Source organism: Myiozetetes cayanensis, unplaced genomic scaffold (assembly GCF_022539395.1).
Source record: "Myiozetetes cayanensis isolate MyiCay16 unplaced genomic scaffold, myiCay2020 scf12, whole genome shotgun sequence".
Lineage (NCBI taxonomy): Eukaryota > Metazoa > Chordata > Aves > Passeriformes > Tyrannidae > Myiozetetes > Myiozetetes cayanensis.
In genome coordinates this window covers 16,917,743-16,941,473 of record NW_026086826.1, presented here as the reverse complement: position 1 = coordinate 16,941,473, position 23,731 = coordinate 16,917,743, and the positions used below count along the sequence as shown (strand labels likewise).

Here is a 23,731-nt window from a genome sequence, read left to right as displayed (position 1 = left end):
GGGAAAGGTCATCTGATATTTTGGTCTTCTGAGCACTTGAGGGATTTTCTTCAAACAATTCTAGTTCTCACTTCTACTGTCAGACAGAGAGCTGGTTCACTTAGGAACTGTTTGCTGCACTTTTAGATAAAGACGAGGATGCCCAGGTGACGTCCTCACAGTACTGAGGGGGAGCTGCCTGTGGGCTCCTCTGTTCCCAGGCTGTGTGTCCTGCAGCCCTGGGAAATGTGCTGCTCAGCACAACTCTGACAGCCCAGACCTGCATGCAGCACAGCACTGGCCTGTGCATCACTAACTCCTCAATAAAGTGATCTTCTGGTTAGGATCAATAATCTGTGACTGAGGAAAAAAATCCCTTGGATAAAGAATTGCAAAGTGATGCAGTTAGACATTTAGATTTTGAGAGCATCAGTGTTTTCAGGGCAGATATACAGCCTAGGTGAGTGGGAAGTGATCCTAACTGAAACTTCTAAGTAGTTTCCATAATGTAATAATCATAATAATAACAATTATAATGGTAATAATGCATGATAATATACATAATAAAATATGTGATGCCTGGAGTAGTTAAGTTTACCTGTCCCTATTAGTCTTTTGTGCTCTGGACTGATGGAGGGTGTTTTGAGCTTGTACGTAGTGTTACAATTATGGAAATGAGTTAACTTTGTTGTTATTGTTTGAGGGGTTTTGTTGGATTTTTTCTTTCTTCGATAAAAATTTTTAAAATATTTTTCAATAGGAAATATTTTTTAAGAAGTAGCCTGCAAAGCTCTCAGCTGAAAGTAGGAACTTATTTCCTAATAACTCATTGGCAAATAGGCAGCACTTTTCTCACTTAGTAGACAAGTAATAATAATACTAATAATTAAAAATAAGGTGTGAAAAAAATTATTGAACACAGTATGTAGATTCCCCTTAATTTAGAGGGGAAAAAACCCAACCTCACTGCTCAGTTCTCGTCACTGTGATTCATCAGCTGCCGTCTCCTGGGCAGGTCTGGCTGCTGATTGGGCCCAGGGCCTCTCAAGGTGTGTCCTTTGCCAAGAAGCTTTTGCATTCTAAGAGCACACAGTAGACCATGATAGCCTCCTTCTGTGGTAAGAACTGTTGTATGTCTGTTCTTATTGTTATGAACAGTGCTTGGTGGTTAGGAACAAATAATTACATGTGCTAGCAGCTGTTTCCAAACCAACTTTTTGTGGGTTTAAAATCTGGAAAGATCTTAATCTTGGATCTTAATTGTGGCAGCTGTTGCTCAATATGCTAGTAATACTTTTTAAAATTCTGAATTAAAGTAAATGTGATTATATAATAATGAGGGGTACTCTCAAATCCACAGAGAATTACATTAAAATATCTTTTCTAATATTGTACAATTTTGAGAAAGAATTGTTTATAATATTTTACGTGGTCTTTATTTTTCCAAAAAATTGTATGTGTTAACTATTTGCAGGTTAAGTAATACATGGAAACTTCCTTCTCATTTTGCATTATGTTGAGGGCAATTTTATTTTTTTCAGAGATATGAATTGCCTTTATATATTTTTTGTCAATTTATCGGTCTAAATTATTTGGAAGAGAAAATTAATGTTACTTTAACATATCTTTGCAGTTACCTTTGAAAAAATAAGGGAAAACTTTGAGGGAAAAATACTGGAGGAATATATTGGATACATTTTTGTTTTGTAATTGATAGTTTTATGTCAACTTTACTATCAAATGAAAAGGTGCCATCATGGCTTTGAGAGAGACACACAGGGATTGAAAAGATTTGCAACATGCTATGTAGACAAGTTTGCATGTAAATGTCTGTGTTCCAATACTGTTGGAGTATGGTAGAAAAGGCTTAGAAAACAGCAGCTGTACTACCCGGGCAGTGTAATGTCTGCTCTCCTACTTTTACAGCATAGTGCTTAGAGCTCATTTCACATGACTGTACTTGTTTCTGCTCTTGGAAAAATGTTGCAGTCATGGCAAAAGCACCAACTTCTTTGTGAGGGATGATACAGTGAGCCATACTGAAAAGAGGGTTTGGTTTTAATATTGCAGTAGTAAAGATCTTAATTTTAGCATAAGATATAAGGGAAAACAATGAACCTTCTAATGATAGCTGATTTTAAGAGACATTTAAGAGTGACTCTTTTACCAAACTGTATCAAAAAGATGAGGATTTTCTGAGATATTCATACAAATGTTTCTTGCTATTGAGTAACATGGATGGGGTTCTAGTGCTTCTGCATATTTCTTAGTTTTAAAGCACCAATTGTGTTGTTTAGAATAATAGGATCCTGCTCTTTATGGACATTAGGAGTGTCTTCAATTAGTAATGTTAGAGTGGATTTTTGCTCAAAATTTTAGCTCAACACCAGAGGGTGCCAAAATGCAATACAGTATTCTGAATTTCCTAGTAAATCAGTATAGATATGTACATAATATACTTTTTCTGAACGGTGTTGTTTGGATCTCTCCCAGCCCTTTCTTATTTGCATATTCACCACTGTGATACTGTAAGACCAGCACACCCCTGGTTCTAGGTTTCCTTACAATGACAGCAGCACACTCCTCTCACTAGCAACTAGTGCTGTCAAAGAAAGATTCTTAAGTATGCAGATAAACTTTACTTAGCTACAACAGCAATTCATGTAATTTGTGTCATGTTCTTGTCTTGCTTGTCCTGGCCTTAGTTCTCTGTGCAGGGGTCAGAGATTGGTTTCTATTTATATATGTTGTGCTGTCAGCAAAGGAAGAAGTTAGTAAGAACTTTGAAATGCATTAATCATTCTTGGGCAAGACTTCATGGTGCAATTAATTTTACAATTCCCTTATTTATGTGATGGTTTTGTCCAGGCTGAAGCTTTTAGGATCCATATGTGTTCCTCTCTTCAAGATCATTTCCTCATGGTGCAACACAAGGGGAACCAAAGTGTGGTTGAAAGAGGCAGTTGCATTTTATGAGCTTAGAAATTTGACTTCAAGAAATAAGATGATGTGCATTTGTTGCTTGAGTGGCAAAATTTAAGATACTCTGACTGAATTACATATTTAGGTAGCTTTTGCTTTCAAAAGATAAAGCATACCCATATCTTATAGTCCCTACTGCTGAACCACCAGAGTGTATTTCTAAATTTGGCTATGTATCTGGCTAAAGAATACTCTCAGACAGTATTTGTCAGAATTGAGTCCAAGAAAATCATGCAGCAGTTTCCAGTCATTATCCTGGTGGACAGATCAGTGAGTGTCTGCTGAGTGCACGTGCGTTCCCTCAAGTGCTCCTAAAAGAGCAAATGCTTCCTTCCTTGTGTCTTCCTCTTTGGTCACACTCAGTAATAAAGTGTATTCAAATAATAAACTGCTAAGTCTAAAACTATTGAAAGCAGCCATTCATTTCATGCCCATAACATGTTCTTTCTGTCCCAGCAGCTGATTGCAATCCCCAGTGCCAGTGTTTGGACTCTTACATATCTGATTTGTTGGATTGAAGACACGTATTTAAGTGCATTATTGGTTCCTGCAGTAAAGTACATTCCACACTGGGAAAGGATTGCATAACCCTTTGCAGTGGGTTATATGCTTTGAATTATAATTAGATGCCAGGCTAAGAACTCTTTTTGTCATATAAAAGGATTTCTGAAAAAAAAAAGGAAAATAATCTAGTCACTGTTGGAGTCTTTTCTGTATTTTTTTAATGAAAGGCCTGCCACTTTATTTGATGGAGTAGTGTCTTCAGATTAGTGCTGCTTTCTTAACTGTGTCTAATCTCATTTGATTTAAGCATAATGGAATAAAAAAAAAATCAATGTAGCATAGGTTTGTTTTGAAGTCAAGGAGGGGGTTAGAAAATCAGTAAACATCAGGTCATCATGTTTAATTAGCTAACAGAAATTTTCTGAAGCTATTAACCAGGACCTTAACAAACAGATTGGATGTAGGCTTATTAATTTATGGGGAAGTTCTGGTGTGGAAACTGAAAACTTTATATCTAACTGTTTTCTTTTATACAGAAATTAGGAAATAGTTTCTCTATATACTTTTAGTAGCTCTTTCAATAATATTCCTTTTAGTACCCTTCCACCAAGCTATGAAATTGAAAAGATTAGTATTTGTCTCCATCATTTGCAGGAACTAAAAGATCATAAACTGAGAAATTCCTTTACATATCAATACATCAAATGCAAATTAAGTGAGCTGTGCAGCGTTAGAGCAGTGACCTTCAACCAGACTCTGTGTCAAGAATTTCTGTTTCCATGGCTTCTCATTATTGCTGAGTATTTTCCTGGCATAATGTATGGATCTTTTGTGGTGTGTTTTTTGCTGGAGAATGAATGAAGGCCCTCTGGCTCATTTATCCTACTGTCTCACTTGGGATTTGAACTACGTTGCTAGAAAAGAACGTCTAGTGCTCTCACTGTCAATTCTAATCCCCCCATCATTAAGCTGTAGCAGTTCCCTGTTGTATGACTATTTTTTCAGCTATAGAACCTAGTGGTAGTTTTGGAGAGTCCACAGAGGCTGAGTGGTTCTGAAGAATAGCTAATATTTACTGGATATTGTATGGTTGTACTTTCAGAGCTTGGAGTTATAAACATTTTGTATCTTAGAATGCGAAAAAATACCTCTATTTTTAATAACTTTATTTCACTTCCTCCATACATTTTCTTTTTTCAGTTTAGCTGGTCTTTCTGTATTGTTGACATAAAAGCTATAGTAGACTGAAAAGCACTGTGGATTGTTTTGTTTGGGTTTTTTGGGGTTGGGGTGTTTGTTGCTTGGTTTTGTTTTAACAACAAAAAAAAGGCTCATTTTTTATGCATTTAATTTTATGCATTTTTATACCATTTAAGAAGAAAAATAGTTATTAAATACAACTGTCTTGATTTCCAAATCAAGGAAATAGGAATTTCCTTGGAATAGATCATGTCTTTTTTGTTCACTACATGTAAGACACAAGAGTTTATACGTAATTAATAAAAGGTTTCCCTTTAAAAATACTAATTAGATCCAAGTGAAGGCAATTTCAGTGTAACCATTGAAATTGCACATAGATTCTGTTTGACGTTGTGTATTTTCAGCGTAAATACATTGATTTATGTGTGAAGTTCATTTAATAGATTCAGAAATACATGCAAACATCTAATCTGGTGCACGTTTTGTTAAGAGTAAGGAACAAATTCCATTTCAAACATTTTTAGTGGGAATACAGGAGACATTTTTTTGTAGTAAAGAACTATTTATATTTATTAACCTCCTGTTAAATTTAAGAAATGGAAATCTATTAGCTAGGCAAGTGTTGATTTACTTCTAGAGTTATTACCAGGTTTACAGACTCTTCCACTAGTGAAACTGCACTATTGCTCACATAAGGGTGGGTGTCATTGTTATGTGACAGCTTTTTCTCTAATCATGTTTTACTACAGGGTTTCAGCTATTTGTTTTGGTCTGTGCTAGATTCTTGTTCTCTATTCTCTTTCCTTACTAACTTTAGCTTAAAATTTTCTTAATGTTTTATGGCTAATTTTAGCTACTGTTTTTCTTCCTCTTTACTGCATCTCACATCTATCTGTCTGTGCCTTTCTTATTAATATGGAGTTTATTTCCTACTTTTTGAAAATACTCTTAGAAGGACTTGTCTAGAAGTGCAGTCTATGAGACTGTAAGAGGGAAAGTGAGAAGTTAATGGACAAGATGGCATGAGGAGGAAGATAAAATAGAGTTGTTTCGCTATACACTTCAGATAAACTGCAATAAAATTTTAAAATATTAGAATTAGCAAAAGGTCTTTAGGAAACCAATCTTATACTCTGCCCATGAAGTTTGGGAACCATCAATAAGTGCAGTGCTCTTGACAGGTGTTCCACTGTCTTTCCGTGTACAGGTTCTGTACATCCAAGCTCAGCCATGTCTTTAGAACTGAGAGCTGAAAATTCCCTTACAGTGTTAAGTATCTTGTGGAAATATTCCTTTTTATTGTAGTTTACAGTACTTGAGAGTCTTTAATATAGTCCTCTCAACTACATACTTTAGTACAATAATTCCTGTGTTACAGACCGGTGCACTTCTTTCATCAAATTTCTGGATTTATCAGATAATGTTAGTGTGACTTTTAAAATTATCATGGATACTTGTGCTAATAAACAGCACGTTTCACAATGCAGTGCTGTCAGCCTTGAAATTTGCTTGCCCTCTTGTTCCAACAGAGAACAGACCCTCCCCCCACAGCAAGCCTAATGCAGGCTCACTTTGAAAGCCTGTGTATTGAGCAAGCCCTGCAGGACAGGAGAGGAGCTAGGTTCTGGTTTAGTTTTGTTCTGTGGGATTCTGCTGCTGATGTACAAGTCTGTGTTACTTTTGCATGCAGATTTGCTTTTGTATTGTAAACACTTGGAATGTCTTTGAAATAGGTGAGGTATTAAATGAAGTAAAAATATATCAAAGCAGAACGGCAGTTACTACGGCAGAGTGTTGTAAATGAGCTGTCTCTGTCTTCTTTTGCTCTTCTAATGAGAATACGTAAAGCTTCAGACAGATGTCAGAGGAAAAGTTTAAGGAGTTAAACTCCAGTGCTTAAAAGAAGCTTTCCTTTCAGGTTGTACTTGATACAGTATAAAATTTGAGATGAGTTTATCTGGTAATTGCAAGATTACAGATAGCACAATCAAAGTAATTCTACAGGTAGAAGCCCAGTGCCTCAGCTGAAATGTGTTGGGATTTTAACCCAATATAAGCTACACTTGTGTCACTGCACAGGTGCTCAGATATTGCTGCGAATTAAGGGCTTGGCTGAAACAATCAGCCTGGCTCTGAATCTCAGCTGAGTTCCTCGAAGTTACACTTGAGAACCAAAGTTCTACTTGAAGGTGTCCTTCACTGCAGCAGTATGGATCATCCTGTCGCTGCATTTGTGCTGTTGTGGGAGCAGATTGCTACAGAATATGCTGAGGCAAAGCTGGAGAAATTTCTGTTGGAGGGGGTCAGTGCACAGCACAGTGTGGATAGAAGCTTGTTATGAGGAATGCTGTAGTACAGAAGTCAGCAGGTAAGAAAAGTTCAGTGGTGATGACAGAAATCAGTAGAGTACAGCCTGCATTTAAGGGTGGTCTGTGGCTTGAATGCAGTAACACTGCATCCCAGAGAAGGAGGGAAACAGGAAGGGACTGGAAAGAAATCCTCTGGGCTATCTGCAGAAATACCAATAAAACTGATGTGTAGAAAGACTTGTTAAAGAATTAAGTTTGCTACCACAAAATTAATCAAAAATGCTCTGAACAAATTTGAATTGGCATTGCAAGTTTAGACTGGCTCTTTATCTATCCGCGGTGTTTTTTATCTGGCTCTAGGACTCCTGGCACTGCTTGTACCATATCTTCAAAGGGAAAGGAAATAGTTTTTTGTTTTTTAAGAGACTTGCCCTGCATTCACAGAAGTATGACTGGTAGCATTTTTGTATGTAAACTCAGTTGATTCAAAGAAATTCGTTACTTGCTACTAGTGTTTTCTCCAGCTAGAACCCAAGTATTTTAACATTTCAGCTCATTAGCAGTTTGGGTCCAAAGGCGTAATACAGGAACGAGCTATTGCTTTTTGCACATATGGTCAGATGTAAGTAAAGGATCTGACTCTACGGGCAGACTGACTTACTAAGAAGGTTGATGAGATTGACCCATATTGCCCTTTATGGCTGAGCCCCATATAAAGCAGCTTCTTAAGTGTTGCAATTTTCAGCCCAACTTATAATGATACTCAGACTGTTTTTTTTTTATTGCTAGTTGTCTCAATGCAAGTTCTGTAGCATTTTGAGTTCTAGCTCTAACTGTCATGTATGCAAGGATGTTCAGTTTAGAAAACAGAGAGAACATCAATCTAAAATTAAAACAGAATTTATATCAAAACTTAATTTCTCACAGCTTTGTGCCAGTACCTTACAGAATTATTCTCACTGAATACAATAGTTTATTCTAGTAAACCTGCTTATTTGGTCTTGACAATCCTAAAGGTTTTTCCCAACCAAATGATTCTACGATTATTGATCATCTTCAGGAAATACACTTTTTTTCTTTTCCCTTGTAATTATGAGTTGATTAAAAAAAAACAGATCAGTGAGAGATTTTACTTTCTGAGGGTATTGAATTTACAATTAAATTGTTTTTAATTTCAAAGTTAATTTATTCTTATTGCTTATTATGTAGCTTTTTGTATATCTGGAGGTAGCAACTAGCATGTTGTGTTCTGCTCTAAACCCCGAAACAGTTCTTATCACTTAGTTGTAAAATAAAAGTCAACAAAAACGGATAGAAAAGTGTACCAGGCATGACTGTGGCTTGAAGTACCAGACTACTGGGGGGGAATGAGAGGCAAAGAGTAGGAAGTAATTGTGGAGCCTGATCAGGAGTTCTGTGTCTATGAACAGCCTTAGTAAAAAAATATGTGGCAGTCCTAACATTTGCTTCCCATTCTGAAGGGCAGAAGAAATGAAGAGGAATACACTAAAGGATAAAACATTTCAGAAACCTATTGCAGTAGTAACAAGTAGTTAAAGAACTTGAGACTTGCTCTCTAAGTGGTTCTGGATCTGCACATTTTTTAAAAATGCACACTCTGCAGGGGAATGGTTCGGTTTTGTTTGTTGAGTAAAATTTGCACCATTGTGTATGTCCAGTTTAGCATTTCACCACACAAACAGTAGACTTATTGCAATGGAGGTGAAGAACTTCTGGATTGCTATGGCTGAGGAACTAAAAGGAGCAGGACTAGTGTTTTTGAAGTTGGATTAGTCCACAGTAAAATTTTAGCAAGGAATCGCAGCTGTAATTTCATTTTCTCTTGATCTCCTCTCCCCATGGAGAGCTTAGCATGCTAGCTTTAACCAGATTTCTGGTTACACGGCATATGTATTTACAGTCTGCTACTATCTGGCTGTTCAAGCTGAGAAGCAGCTGTGGAGTCTTTTCAACAGTGTACTCTGGCTCAAGTTCAGCACTGAACCAACATGCTGCTTGTGATTGGCTTCATGTGCAGGTAGGATGAACTCCTATCTAACTACAAAAGACCACACAGACATACAGAAAGAGGCAAGACTTACTAGACTGTAGTGATCAACACTTTCTATTGAAGTGTTTTATTATCTTAGTTCTATTTATTTATTTAACTGGAGTCTGATCTCATAAATACTGTTACAATTAGCCCTAGCCTTCAAAATATCTGCTAAGTTGCATGTGCTGAATGTATTTGGAGATTTGTATTCGTTTTTTCTGTTGACATGCTATGTTTGTTAGTACTTGATCACCTGATTGCTGTCACATCACGTGCATTAAGCACGAACATTTACCATTCCTGTGAATGAAAATACATGCACAGTACACTGTTCATTTTAACTCTAGGCCAGTTGTGGGAGGATGTACAAAATAGTCTGGGCATAGTGATGGAGTTAAGGAATATGCTGGGTCTGTTGTTGAAGTCTGCAAGAGCAAAGTGACACTTTGAAAATTCTTTGAACAAATTTGTACTAGTGGAGCAGCTTTGTGCCACATCCGCACTGCAAGTGAAATGCAGGAACATTTGCATTAGTCAGACCAAAAGTGTGTAAGTCCCTTCCTAGGACAAGCTTTTGCTTATAGATGTATACAGGGATATTTATTACCCCAGCATGTCACCACAGCTGCTGGTAGTTCATCCTGGTTTTGAGCTTTGGCTTAATAATTAAAAATATGTTGATGTTATGGAATGGAGAAAGTTGCACTCCTGTATGTAAGGAAAGTAAAAGAAGGGTGGTTGGTCTATGCCTTCCATAAGCAGCACATAACAAATGATGAACCACTGTCTTAGTTGTTTCTAGTAAGTTACTGGTGATAATTATTGACTGCTCCAGAGCTGAAAATACCTGATTTGAAGTCTGACATAAGGATAAAGTAGCTCAGTGTTTGTGGTATTATTTGTGAAATGTCTGGAATGAAGATCTGCTGTGCGGTTGCTGAGCTAGTGTGTATTAAAGTCCTGATTGGTACTTTATGGACTATTTATCTTTACATAAACATTGGCCAGAACAGCATATACTAGTTGAGTAATGTTTTGTATTTGTTTCTCTGTAGTCTGCAACAGATTTGCTAAATTTTGTATTGACTTAAACGTCCACATCAGAAGTATCATTTCAGTAACTAGAATGCCAACAATATTTAAGGTAAGGGTTTCTTTTCAAAGAATTCAGTATCCTTATTTCCTTCACAGCAATTTGTCAAAATTTTACCAGAAAAATATTTTGAGTATAATAGCTTAAAACAAATTGAACAAGGAAACGTGAAGCAAATCAGGGACTAAAATAAATGAATGAAAGTATTGATAGTCTGTTCAGCATATTACATGCTACTGCATATTCCTACTAGCTCTGTGTGCTCTGAGCTATTCTTGTAAAAACCACTCCTCTAGGTTCAGGCTGAACAGCATGTGTAATGTCTGTGACAGTTTGAGCCTTGGAGATGGAATTGGTTGAACAGAGTAGTCTATTCAGATAAATGTAGGGGATTCATTCACATGGAAATTATTCCTGGCACAGTAGAAACAAAGTATGAGTGAAAGAGGAAACAAAAAGGAGCCACGGAGAGCTGCACTCCCAGCACCAGCAAATAGCAGAACTTCATTGTTCACGATAAATGTAAGTTACTTTATATCACATTAGTCTCACCCAAAGTTTTAAGAAGTAGTGGTGACTCATAGTCCTGTAGTAAAAGATGGCTTTAGATTAATTTGAAACCTGGTTCTCATCTATGTGTCTAAATAAACCATGTTATGCCAGTATAACAGCAAGCTTTAAAGTGAAATGATTTTCACCTTCCTTAAAAGCCCAGAGATGTTTTCCTATAGTACTGAAAAGTTGGATGAGACTAGTTTAAATCAGAAAAGGGTAGAAAAAATGCAGAGCTAACTAGCACCAGCAAAAACCCAGTATGATACCTATGAAATCTGTATTTTTCCAAGTTTTGTTGTATCAGATGTGTTTCCACTAGGAGGAGTTATCATCATGTCCTTACCCTGTAAGATTATCAGACTTGTGCTTTAAGTCATTTGATGAAAATGCAATTACCTGTAGTGACATTGTGAAATATCTGTAAAGTTTACGTACACTCTACCTAGCTTGTAGTGCAGAAACTGCTAATTGGTATCAATATAAATGTGAAAGGATGCTTGCAGCTTGTGATATCCTACAAGCAAACTTATGTTTGTTATTTGCCTTTAGCACAAAAATTCAGTGCATTTCCTAGAGATTACAATTTATTTTCAATTTCATGTTTTCCATAGAATGTTGTGATAACTTGAGAATTTCAGAGTTTTAAATCATGTTTTAATACAGTTAAGGGAAAACCTTGAAATGAAATGTCTAGAAAGTCCAAGAAAGAGTCAAGAAGGGTAAAGCATAAATCTCATATATACACAGTTTTAGGATTTTTTTTTAGCTCTTTTTTGTTTAATACTTCTGTTGCAAATGCTGATTATGATTCTTAAATGTGATGATTTAGAAGTTCCAGTGGGACATTCTTTCATTTATATTTTAAATGCAATTAATAATGTTACTGCTTGGATTTAAGTGCTTCCTTTGATCTCTTTGCCACTCAAGTGTTGCAAGATAATGGTATACTTGGAGCTACACAGTTTTGCTTTGTTTCTCCTACTGTTTCCCAGTATTCATCTCTTTTCATCAAATCACGAAACATGATTCTAGTAAAATGTATGTTTGGTTGCTTTTCAGCAATGCAGCTTCTGCATAGACTCCCATGACATAGAGAGACCTTCATCAAGCCTTATCCTTTCATTAAGAGAAGGGCACTGTTTAGGAATATATCAACTTGGTATGCTTAAAGGACTTCAGCATATGGGCAACTGCCTAACTCCATCTCTGTGCCCAGACTACTTATTGTACATCTTCCCACAGCAGGCCTAAAGCTACATCTATTTTATATGCTGCTTTCTAAAGCAAAAGAAAAGAGATGTTAAACCTCTTGGGTATCACATATAAAACACCTTTCCTTGTGCTTTTGAATCAGATATGTCTCCATATGTATGACTGCAGCTGTGAGCATGTTTAAGATAACTCAGAAAAGCACTCTGAAAGGGAAAGTGAAGGTCAGTTCAGTAGACCAGAGAGCCACCTTAGGAACCTCCCATTATTACTCATTTGATAACTTTTTAGCAACAACCTAATTTCATAAAAGCCTCTGAACAGCTAGTGGTCAGAATCAGAATGATACAAACCTAGGTTGGATTCAAAATGCTTATTTTTATGTAAAACCCCCTGAAAATGTATAAATTACGGGGGTAGTACTTCAAGACCTTCCACATGAGGATTCCAGAGTAACTTCTCTCTTAAGCTAAGTGATAACAGAAGAAGTCTAACTGAATAAACAGAAGCAAGTCATGGAGCAATAGTGGTTGTATCTCATAAAAATCTGGTGACCTCACTAAACCTATGATGATGTCTTTTTGCAGGTCCTGAGATGTACAGGAATTGACAGCGTTTAGAACTGATAAATAGAACAGAGGTCTTGTATTGCCCTCCAATACCTGCTGTCATTTATATTTTTGTTCCCTTCCTTACTCTGGAAAGGAAGGATATGGGGAAAAAATATGTGCCAAACATCTGCCACACGCCTTGCCAGTGTGTTTATAACCATATTTTGGATCTTAAAAAATGTTGGCATTACCTGTCTTAAGCAAAAGTTAATCCTATTTTCAGAGATAAAAATAAGTGGTATAAAAGTAGAAGAATAATAGGAAACTCCTTCTGCCTAGAACCAGTTCTCATAATGGTATATTTAGTGTTTTTTACAACATATTTTGTAACTTCATTTTACTCTTAACCTTGATCAGGCTATATCTTGAGTCCTGATCACTAGGCTGTACCCTGCATCCAACTAACAGTGTCATATTGATTAAATAAGACTTGTTTGAGTTAATGTTTTTTGTTATCTTTCTTCACCAAAACTACCATTAGCAGAAAGATCAGAAATGCAATTTGTTAACTTGTGAGAGAAAGGAGATTTTTTTTTTCCCCTTTAGCTGTAGGAACCAATTTTTATTAAAACAAAAGGGATAAATCTACACAGGTGTTAACAAAGACTTAATAGCCATAAAAGAATCCCATTCTAGGGTGTAATTGCAGTATGTTTGAAAGCAATGCCTCTTGTACCTCTTCTTGTCATATAAGGGCAACATTTCTTGCTTGCAGCTGAATTTTGTTTTGTATGGGGGTTTAGAGAAGGGGGGTATTGTTATTTTAGTTTGGTTTTCTTTGTTTGGTTGTTTGGGAGTTCTGTTTGGTATAAATTAATAACAGAGCAAATGCATCTGGCCAAGTAAGATTAGACAGCCACTGTTTATCACTGTATTGTTAAAAAGAATGTTCCTCTGTGGAGATTCTGGGATTCCTCTCATGCTTAGTAGAGAATTTCTCTTTGTTCTGGAATGATAAATGTGATGACTCTCCACCAATTCCTGTAGATATTTTCTTTAATTGTCATGTACTAACATGGAATCTCAGTATTCACAATGAAGTACAAAATCTGTAGTCTTAAAAAATATATTCTTAGTGAACTTGTCAATTTTGAAAACAAGTTCCTTTATACAACAAATTTCACGTCTGTTACTTTAAAATATATGAACCAGAAAAGAGCTATTTGTCCATGGCTTTACTTACATTCTAACTGAGTAGCTTTTATCTCTCTGAGCATCATATGGCTTTCATGCTGACCATCTTGCAATCTGAAAGTACCTGTTTAAAGCAAGCCAATAAATGAAAGACATCAGTGGCTGAGCTTGTCCTCGCCTCACATAAGAATGTTCTCTGTGGCTTTCACATTCCTCGAGGAAATTCTTTTGTGGTGTGTCAATTAAATGTTGAGATTTTCTGGTCAATGTTACTCCACAAGATGCTCTTAGTTACTGTAATACCACCCATTCTTTAGATGTTTACTCGTCATCCATAGCCTGCAATATTTTCACAATAATAAAAACTTACAATAAAGCAAATAATAGATCAGAGTCTTTCAGTGGACAGTAGAAGGATTTCACAATGTGATTTGCAAATTAGCAGGTTTGTTCTTTAATAGATCATGAAGTGTCGAATTCCAGAATTCCAGCTTTCCCAGTGTAATGGTGTATGTCTCTCTGAAGTGTAACCATTTTGATTTGTTTCCAAAGTTGAGCACCAAGACAAAATTCATAGAGGCTTCCAAAAACAATGTCTGGTCCAAAACATTGTGTGTGTTACTAATAGTAGCTGTTCTAACTGAAATGCTTCAAAATATTTCTAAGAATGTATTGTGCTTTAACACAGGTAATACTGCTACTGTGGCCTACCTTTCTGCAGAACATTAGTTTTAGGTTTGCAATTTATATTAAAAAAAAAAAAAAAGCTTCAATGCTTTTCTAATGTTCCAAGAATTATGAAAATGCTCCATGGCTTTCCCCATGTGACCAAAAGCAATACTGACTCTTTGCTGACCATTACATGTCAGCCTTTGGGCAGCTTCTTTTGCGTTCAGAGTAGGCAGATGTCTTGGAACATGTGGTCTGTAGCTGGAAAGTCATAATTCCCATTGGTTTATGCAGAGTTAATGAGCAAGTACTTTTCCTGCAGTATAGATGAGAGGAAAATCTTCAACTAAAAATAAAATATAAAAAATGTACAATTAAAGTCACTAGGTGTCTGAACATGAGAATTTCCTGCCTCTGGCATCAGTGTTCTGATAGGAAATGCTCAGATCGCAAGTTACAGATTAAGAATTGGGCATCCTTGAATTGATTTAGGATATGTTCAAACTTGCACATAGAAATCTGTTCAGAAACTCAGCAATTCTTGGAAGCTTAAGTATTTGTCTGTGTAGATCTTGCATAACCACTTACATAAAGCAGTGATATTGAAAGAATATTTTGTGTGTCTGTCTTTTATCTTCTGATGTCTATCATGTGTCCATCTTTTATTTCATTTTAGCAACTGTAACAAAAACTTATTTTTATTTACAGATAACTCAAATTCAGATGACATGATGGAGAGAAAACTGTAAAGAACTCTCCGTTCCTTTTCTTCTTAGAAATACTCCATAATGGGTTGACTTTAACTATTTTGTTTGTCCCATCTTGCACAAACACCCACCACAGAATCATAGTCAAAATTACTGTCTTACAGAGAATGCAGTTTTATTTACATCATTCATATTCCTACAGAAAACACTACTGCATTTGCTATTGCTCTTCATCTAATGCATTTTGTCACGTGTCACGTGTGTAAGAAGAGTGATATTATCACTGAAGGAGTGACTTTGTATTCTCATTGAGTACAAAGGCCGAGTATATTTTAATTAATCCTACAGTATTGAGTGACTCTGTTGATTCATCTTCTAAAAGATTCACTCAGCTATGAGAACTAAACAAAATACAGTCTTCAACATTCCCTGCTTGTATGAGGATGACAATGAACTAAATATTAAGATCCTCATGCATGGATAACTAACACTTTCTTGACTGCGTGGTAAGAGGTAATCTCTGGCCACAACAGTGAAACTTGCGTGTTATGAAGTGCCTTCTGGGTTCACTCCTAAGCAATGTTATTTGTAATTTTTGTTTTTCAGAGTTATAGCCATTGTGAGGTAATAGATAATGAAGTATCTACCCATTTCTAACTGGCTAAGCCAGCTTGGTCTTGCAGAGTATTGCACGCTCTTTGAACAATATGATGGCATAGAGGTAAGAATTGTCCTCTTTTAATAAAACTCTTGAGAAACTGTTAAGCAAGGTGATGTAATACAAATGAATAATGTTCTGTGATACGATGTTGGAGCAAAAAAACCCTTAAGACAGATAGTTTGCTTTTGTCTTGAGAAAGAGGGAAAATGAAAACAATGTCTCTTGCAACTGTCTGCTAAAAGTCACAGAGAAATAGAGTCGCTGGTGGGCTAGATAAAAGGAACATTTTACTTTTATATATATATGTTAAAAATGCTGCTGTAATGTTTATAATGCTACTTGCCCTATTTAGTCGTGGCTGTCTCAGATTGCTACAAATGGACGTGCTCACCAGAGCAAGAACACATAGATAACTTCTGTTCTGCCAAAACTAACAAATAAGTTTCTTAAAATTCAGAAGTAGATAAAAGATGCCAGTTTTTATATGAAGATGTTTACAGGTAAAGGGATTCTATGTGACTTAAAACTTGCTCTACTGAGCAAATGCCACATTACAGAAGGACCTTACATTTGTAATCTTGAAGATCACTAGAAAATTATTTACAAATTCTTAGGAAGCCCTTTTATTATTTATTTAAAATTGTCTTCTGCTTTTCATCTGTGCTGCTTGTATATCAGAATTCTTAGTGAGTGTCGTGGCAATGTCATAATCCAAGGAAAATAAAAAGATAAGTATTTCAAATGTAAGTAGAATATGTCCCAGCTAGAAAAAGAACAGCTTTTTTTACTTTTCCAAATGGATTCAATCAGCAAGTCACTGGCAAATGTTCATGTGCTTCACACTGCTGTTGTAACACAGAGGACAGTAATGTAGAACCCTGTGGCAGCTGTTACAACAACCAACCAACAAACAAACATCCTGCAACACAGACAGCTTACAGCTTACAGAGCCTGAAAGCTGCCTGTAAGAAGTTTTTGCTGAAGTGCAAAACTTAAAAATAGACTTAGTGCATCATTCTGGATACAATGGACTTTCTTCAGTTTCAAGGCCATGAGTCAGAATTTCAGTTCTGCAATATCTGTAGATTACAAACATTCTATGATCTCTTAGTTCTTCAGCCAAACTTAGTATTTTTCTGAAACAAAACTTTAATTTGAAAAAACACCTGATGAGCTTGACTTCACATACCAACCTGCTTAATACTAGACATGTGTTTAAGACCCATGGTGAACCAAGCTTCTAAGTTCTTGAAAGTCTAAATAATTGCCTTTGATGTCTTCTACTTTTAAAAATAATTACTAATAACTATTTACACTGTGTTTTTATCTCTGCAGGAGAAGGTATGATTATATCCATTTTACTGGGGAGGACAGTGATGCACATTTTCTTGACTTAAATTATTTTTTGCTAAGTAGTAAATTCAGGGAAGCAGTAGACAGAGTTCTTGGGTTTCAGTCAACTGCTCTAGCCGGTTCTGAAGCCAGACAAGAACGTGCTTATGATCTTGAATGAAGAAAGAATACTTCAAGGCAGGACACAGTTCCACCTGAGAAATAAAATTTCCACACAAGAATGTTGTCAACTTAAAATGCAGCAAGTTCTTAAAAGCTACTAAAAGAAACCCACCGAAATTTTTGCATTTGGGAAAAGCTAGAAAGAGATAAAATAAAAGTAATAATTACTCAACTCCCTACTTTCATGTCATTAGTTACCTATTAGTTATCATTTGAGAAACACTTAATATGACATTTTCAGGCATGATTAAAGTTCTCTAACAGCTTTTGAAGCAGTGTTAGCTAGTGACAGAAGAAATTGAGGCTTTCAGCAGTTAGAGCACTACTCTAAAGCAAAGAATGCCTTTGCAGTGGGTTTCGTATGAAAGAAAGGTTTTTAAATTACAATTTCAAAACCAGGGGCTCAGAGTAGAAATTCTGTGTCAATTGCCTTATTATTTACATAGTGAATCAATCAGATTTTGTATTTTAGGTTCCTAGGCCTGAACTGTCAAATCTCCGTTAGAAAAGGCTACTCGTAGTTAATGTCACTTGCCAATAGCAATATGGAGTACATTCTATGTGCTTCTCTTTATCTAACTTACAGTGAAAATACAGAACATATTTTGCAATATATTGCAATATTTTCTGTTTTTTCTGAAAGTTTCTGTCATCAGCTGAAGCTTTCTACATGCTTATAAATCAACATCAAATTGAAATTCTGTACTGATTTATAAATAATGCCTTGAGTTATTCAGAAACTTATTCTGAAAGTAAAATAGTGATGATTTTGTGGAGAGAAAGAGTAATAAAAGAGAACAGTTCAGGTTTGATTACCCAAATGCATTATATGGAAATTTATGTTCTTCTAAACAGTGTCACAGCCCATATTATCTACTGATTACAATTAATATCCTCTTCATTATACAAAACTTTACTTCCCAATATTATTATTCCCATTAGTTCACCCTGAGATTTATCTTCATTAGTTTAAGTGTAATTAACATATTAGCACTCTTGGGTAGTTTGGGGGGTTTTTTTGCTCAAAGGAATTGTTATTCTTAGAAATTCTCCAGCTAATTTGACCAGTTTTATTTTGAGAAAAAATTGAGAGACAATGGATTAATGTTTTAATAGAAAAATCCTCATCCCTTCAATGACAGAGCTTACCATGATAAAGGGACTTCAAATAACATATAAATATACTTATGTTAGCTACTATGTAGCTTATGGTATCAGAAACAACAGAACCATCTGAAAGAAATTTGAATTATCCTGTACTACTGTGTATAGTATGATCCTTACTCTGGCATTTGCTACAGGACTTACTCCACCTTACAGAAGTTGACCTTAAAAAGCTGGGAATTGAAAACCAAGGGCACCGAACACACCTCATTTCCAATATCCTGCTGCTTCAGGAGGTAAAAAGAAAGAGAGGTAAGATTTCCTAAAGACTAAGAGAATGAGTTAAGGCAACCCGAGTTCATCATCACAAAGGATGATAAACTGATTCAGCCTAGAACACTGCCCTGACTGCAGATCACAGGGGTACTTTATACAGAAAGTAAGAATAGTTAACTATTAGTTTAACAAAAGTTTAACATAAATATTTTGCCAGGGTTTTACAAAATAATATATGTAGGAGTCAGCATAACCTGTACTTTTTTAAAAAGTTGCCATTTAGAAAAGGTTCCACTTTCATTTCAGTTTTTCTTACTCTCACAGTCTTCAGCTTAATAAGACACAGTAATGATAACATCCCATAATTGATGGAAGATTGTGTCACACATGCTTTTCTCATTTGGAAAGATGGTATCAATAGGTCTAAACCAAGCTAGTTTGTGTATGTGCCATCTCATAAGCTGAGGAGAGCTTACACAGCCAGTTCTGCTCCTTTTTTTCCATTAGGGACTTTGCTATAAATCAAGAGTTAATCACTGCATCATTTGCTGCTTTTATGATGTTTTTATCACTTCAGTATCAAAATTCACTCAAGTTCATGAGAGTTGTAACAAGCTCTGTAAGACATTCTGTTTTGAGTGGCAGGATATAGTGAGACATTATGCAGCTGTGACTTGTACAGGATATTTTGAGACTTGTTCACAAAATGATAAGGCACAGGTATTATACACTCTGGCCCATAATTCTAAAGATCACTGCCTAAGGCTTTTACAAATTTAGTGTGATGCAGTTATTTATTTGGCTAACAAGTAAATAACTTTTACCTTCTCTTAGTCAAGATAAGACTTTTGAAGGATGTGTAGAAATCAAGTATTCATAAAATGTCTTTATCTACATAAGTTTTCAGAAGAAACTAGAACTGGTTATGTACAAGTAGATTAGTGTACGTCTTCAGTGTTTTCTAAGGAGTTTAGAACAGGTTTAACAATTGCATAATTTCTACAGTTTGAAAGTCTTAAAATTTGAATATAAATATGACATTTTTGTAACTGCTACTGTGAACAGATTAGGAAATTATTTAAGTTGATGACTGCAGTGAAACTAGATGTGTTTCTCTTGATACTTGTTTTCATGTGACATTGAGACTGCATTTTGTAGTCTTTTCAGGTACTGGAGTGAGAAATATATTAGTGTTGTCAATGTACCACTTTTTTTCAGAAAAAAAGAACTGTTCAAACTGCCATTCATGTGGTAAATTGATTTATGTATACTCAAGTAACATTTCAATCACCTCATTGGAATGTTCTAACTCATGGAATGTTGAGCTTCAGATATGTTAAGCTACATCTAATCATGTGATATTGATGATGATTTCAGTGAATTTGAATTTGAGTGAAACATTTTTTTTCTAAACTGGTGTGTATCTCTGGGCGTGGTTTGTCCTTCAGACATACGTATTGCCAAGTGACAATTTTAGGATTTGGGGGTTTCTTTGGTAGTTAAGTGCTAGAACTCAGTTCAGTAAAAGTAGCGCTGGTTCATGTTTTTATGGGAAGTTATCTTGAGCAATGTTTCCATTCACTGTGCGGTTTTGGCTAATGAAAACAATTAAGTGTGTAATTGAATTACATGCTTGAAAAAAGAGACAAATTGATCTCTGAGATCTGTTTACACCAGGTTATTTCCATACTAGATAGATTTGCCTATTGTATTAAAGAATTCTGGGAAGATTGCAAAGCGTATTGGTTCAGTCAGTCATACACTAGTGCAGACTGTTTTGTTTTCACAGTAGGGATTAATGGTTGTTATCTGGTCTGCAGTCTATTATGACAGAGCTGTGTTTTGTGTCTGTCTTTGACACAATGCTATGTCTAGGAGCAAAGTGCCTAATCAGTTAGACTGAAATGCTGGTTTTCCAGAACTGAGCTGTACTGTAGTCAGACATTAGAATAAAACTTTAAACAAAATAAACTTTAAAAAAAAAAAATTTATTCTATTAGATAAATACTAATGTCCTGCTAATGTACCTACCAGAACAGAACAAAGGCTTTCTTATTCTGTTTGCTGTTACTATGAGCTTTGAACAGTTTCCACACGGTTCTTGATAAGTCACTTTAATATGTCAGAATTTTCACAGGATTAATTTTATAGGCCATTTCTTTGTCCAGTGAAGTTAAATTTCAGAAATTTTTGTGAAAACTTTTTCTTTTCTAAAATATTACCTTGGTTCTGAAACTACTTTGAATAGTCTCACTGTCTCACTACACTAAGATTTGGATTCATCCTGTCTAAAGTTACTTGGGCTGTGTTTCCACAGTAATTAATACCAAGATCTGTGCATTGACATAAGTTGACTTGGATGAAATATGTGCATGTGGTCACATATCTGTTGAATTAGGCAGAGTATACAATATGAAGTTCATTAGCTTGATGCTTTTACACTACCTTTATGCCACCAATGATAGGGAAGTGATTAGGATAACTGGTTTGGTGTGATAGCATTAGCTAATCAATAGGAAAATAGCCATTCAAAATTGTTAAACCACTTCAGTCCAACAGAATAAATTTTATAGTGGATCAGTGCATAGAATAATGGGGCTCTGATATTTTTGATCAGTATCAGATAACTGAAAGGCTGCTGTGCTGTTGATTCTTGACCTTATTTGAAGCTGGGGTTCCACAATGCCAACCAAAGCACTTTGTGCCTTCTTCAGCTTTCCTTTAGCTACTTTTCCCCATCTCTATATCATTCCTTTTGTTGTCAGTAAAACTATCCTGCAACTGCATCAAGAACACACTGGGGAATATATCTAGCTGGAAAAAAAACTTCCCCCCGCCCTCATGTTCGTCCCCATCAAGTCCCCATGGCAGCTCTCCGTTCAGCTGCTCAAACACTCCTACAAACAAGAATGGCCATGGGGGAGACAGCAGAGCTGAGCCCTGGTGACTGAAACAGCCCTGCTGCCTAAACTGAAACCACAGCTGCAGGTGTTAGTGGGAGGCAAGTCACTCTGCTCCCTCCACCATGGAAAAGAGACAGATGAATTCAGCAGATGATTCAGTTCACCAACTTTTGTAGGGGTCTATATTTTTTTATTGATTGCATAGATATCCCAGGAGGGTTGACTTTCACTTAGCAAATGCTGACTGCTGGTGGAATTAATTTAGGCCTAAGAGCTACAACTGTGGTTGCCTTGTAACATTTCATCTCTTCTTTTGAGTGCAGCCTTACAAATTTCAAGCAAGCATTTGTTTCTTTTTCTCTGAACGTTGAATGATCTCCGATATTTGTTAGTGTTTATCACTAAATTTCATTTCCTTGCAAATCAAAGTATAGAAGTCGAAAAATGTTTCCAATTTCTGAAAACTTCCTTCCTAAGTGCAAAATTGTTACCAGTTCTAAACATGCTTCCTACCACTGTTTCAAGAACAGAAGACCATATGGAAGTGTAGAGTCAAAGTGATAGTTGCTGAAGTCTAGGATCTTTTATCAGGTAGTGGCAAAGTAGATGTCAAGTGAAAACATGAAAGAGCACACCAATCCATAGTGATGCTTTCCCAGAATACTTTCTCAGCCTCTAAGCATTTAATCTAAAAAAATGAAGTTTCAAAAAGGTATGAATGTGAAGAGGCATGAATACTCTTTCCACAGTCCTTTTGCCTGTATCTTGGCTTACCTTTTGATGTGCACTGCAGCACATTCTGCATCTTGATGTCCTACCATCTACTCTCGTAGCTGTTCATGTATTCATAGCATGTTGTGCCTCCTTTGAGAGGTACCTTTTGTTTTCTGCTCCAGGGAAATTGCAGAGTCAGGGGGTGAGGCATCCAAATTTTATTTTTTTTTTCTAAGAAAAGCAGAATACGGGCTATGCTTATAGAAATGTTCTCAGTGGCTACCTAGCACCTTTTTGAAATACTTGCTTGGCATCTTATGAAAGTCAGGAAATGGCATATCCTCTTCTAAAGGTATTTCTTCTGGTATGAGAGAAACTGATGACAAATTAGGTGTGATCTGACTCCTGTATTACTCAAAAAGATCTTCCTTTCCTGAGCAAGAGGCACAGCACTCTGTCCTGTAACAACTAGCAAAGATTGTTTGTTCAGGACAAACATCCTGACAGCTCCAGCCCAGTACTTGTGGAGTAGTGCTCCAGGAAGGAACTGTGGTTTTCTCAGTACCCTCTGACACAACTGAAGCAGGGTTTGATGCTATGTTGATTGGAACAGAGCATTATTTAACCATGTTACCATGTGCTATAGTCCTTAGGAGTATGATTTTTTTACGATTTCCTATGACCTATAGTAAAAGAATAAATCATGTTTCAGATGTGTTGAGGAATCCTACCATAAGGTGACCGACTCCTTCAGTGCAGTAGAAATGTTACCTATAGAGAGGGTAGTGTAAATGTGTAAATGAAAATGTCTATTTTGATACAATTAAAAAAATACTTTGGGTATTTCCAGACATGGAAGATATTTCATGGTTCCTTTATGAATGTGAATTTAAATATAGGATTATATTTGAAAGCTTTGTATCATTTGACTGTTAAAATATTTGGGTACATTTGTATGTATTCGTGATGTACATCATTGGTTAAGTTTTGAGTTTAAATATATATAGAAAGCTAAGTGATAAGAAGCTTTTTAAAGGAGGTGTTCTAAGAGCTGGAACTTTGTTTTTCCAGTACCTTCTTCTAGCAACATGAATTTTAAATAATAGCATTTTATGGCTTAATGTGATTTCGTTAACATCTTGGAGTGTTTTTCTTTGAGAGAAAACAGATACAAAGAATATTTCCCTTTTGTCTCGTACTGGTTAGCTTATGCAGAGTTTTAATAAGATATAATAAGATTTAATAAGATATATATCATATAAATATACTTCATTTATCATACAAAGAAGGCCTGCTTTAGTGGATTTAAGTGAAATATATGCATCGACAAAATTCATTGTGAGTAAATAGAAAATGGAGCCCCTGCTGGTCTAGTGGTAAAGGCGCCGCGCTATCACCGCGGAGACCCGGGTTCGATTCCCGGTCAGGGCCACTCCCGGGCAGGTGGGGCTCGTTAGCCCCTAAAGGCAACCCACCTACGTCCTAAGGACCTCGCTGCCACCGTCCAAGCTCGCTTGGCCCCGGCAGATGAACCTTAGGATTAAAGGGTGGGC

At 36.1% G+C, this 23,731-nt stretch overlaps 1 protein-coding gene across 2 annotated transcripts in view; it reads left to right on the top strand.

The window, feature by feature from the left end:
- BCAR3 (BCAR3 adaptor protein, NSP family member) overlaps positions 1–23,731 on the top strand; it is a 103,472-nt gene that overhangs the window by 18,402 nt on the left and 61,339 nt on the right. For both annotated transcript variants that reach the window (XM_050307324.1, XM_050307323.1), the window contains exons 2-3: positions 15,612–15,726; positions 18,483–18,597. In XM_050307324.1, the coding sequence (XP_050163281.1) occupies positions 15,640–15,726; positions 18,483–18,597 (202 nt within the window). In that variant the 5' untranslated portion in view covers positions 15,612–15,639. The remainder of the gene's footprint in view (positions 1–15,611; positions 15,727–18,482; positions 18,598–23,731) is intronic.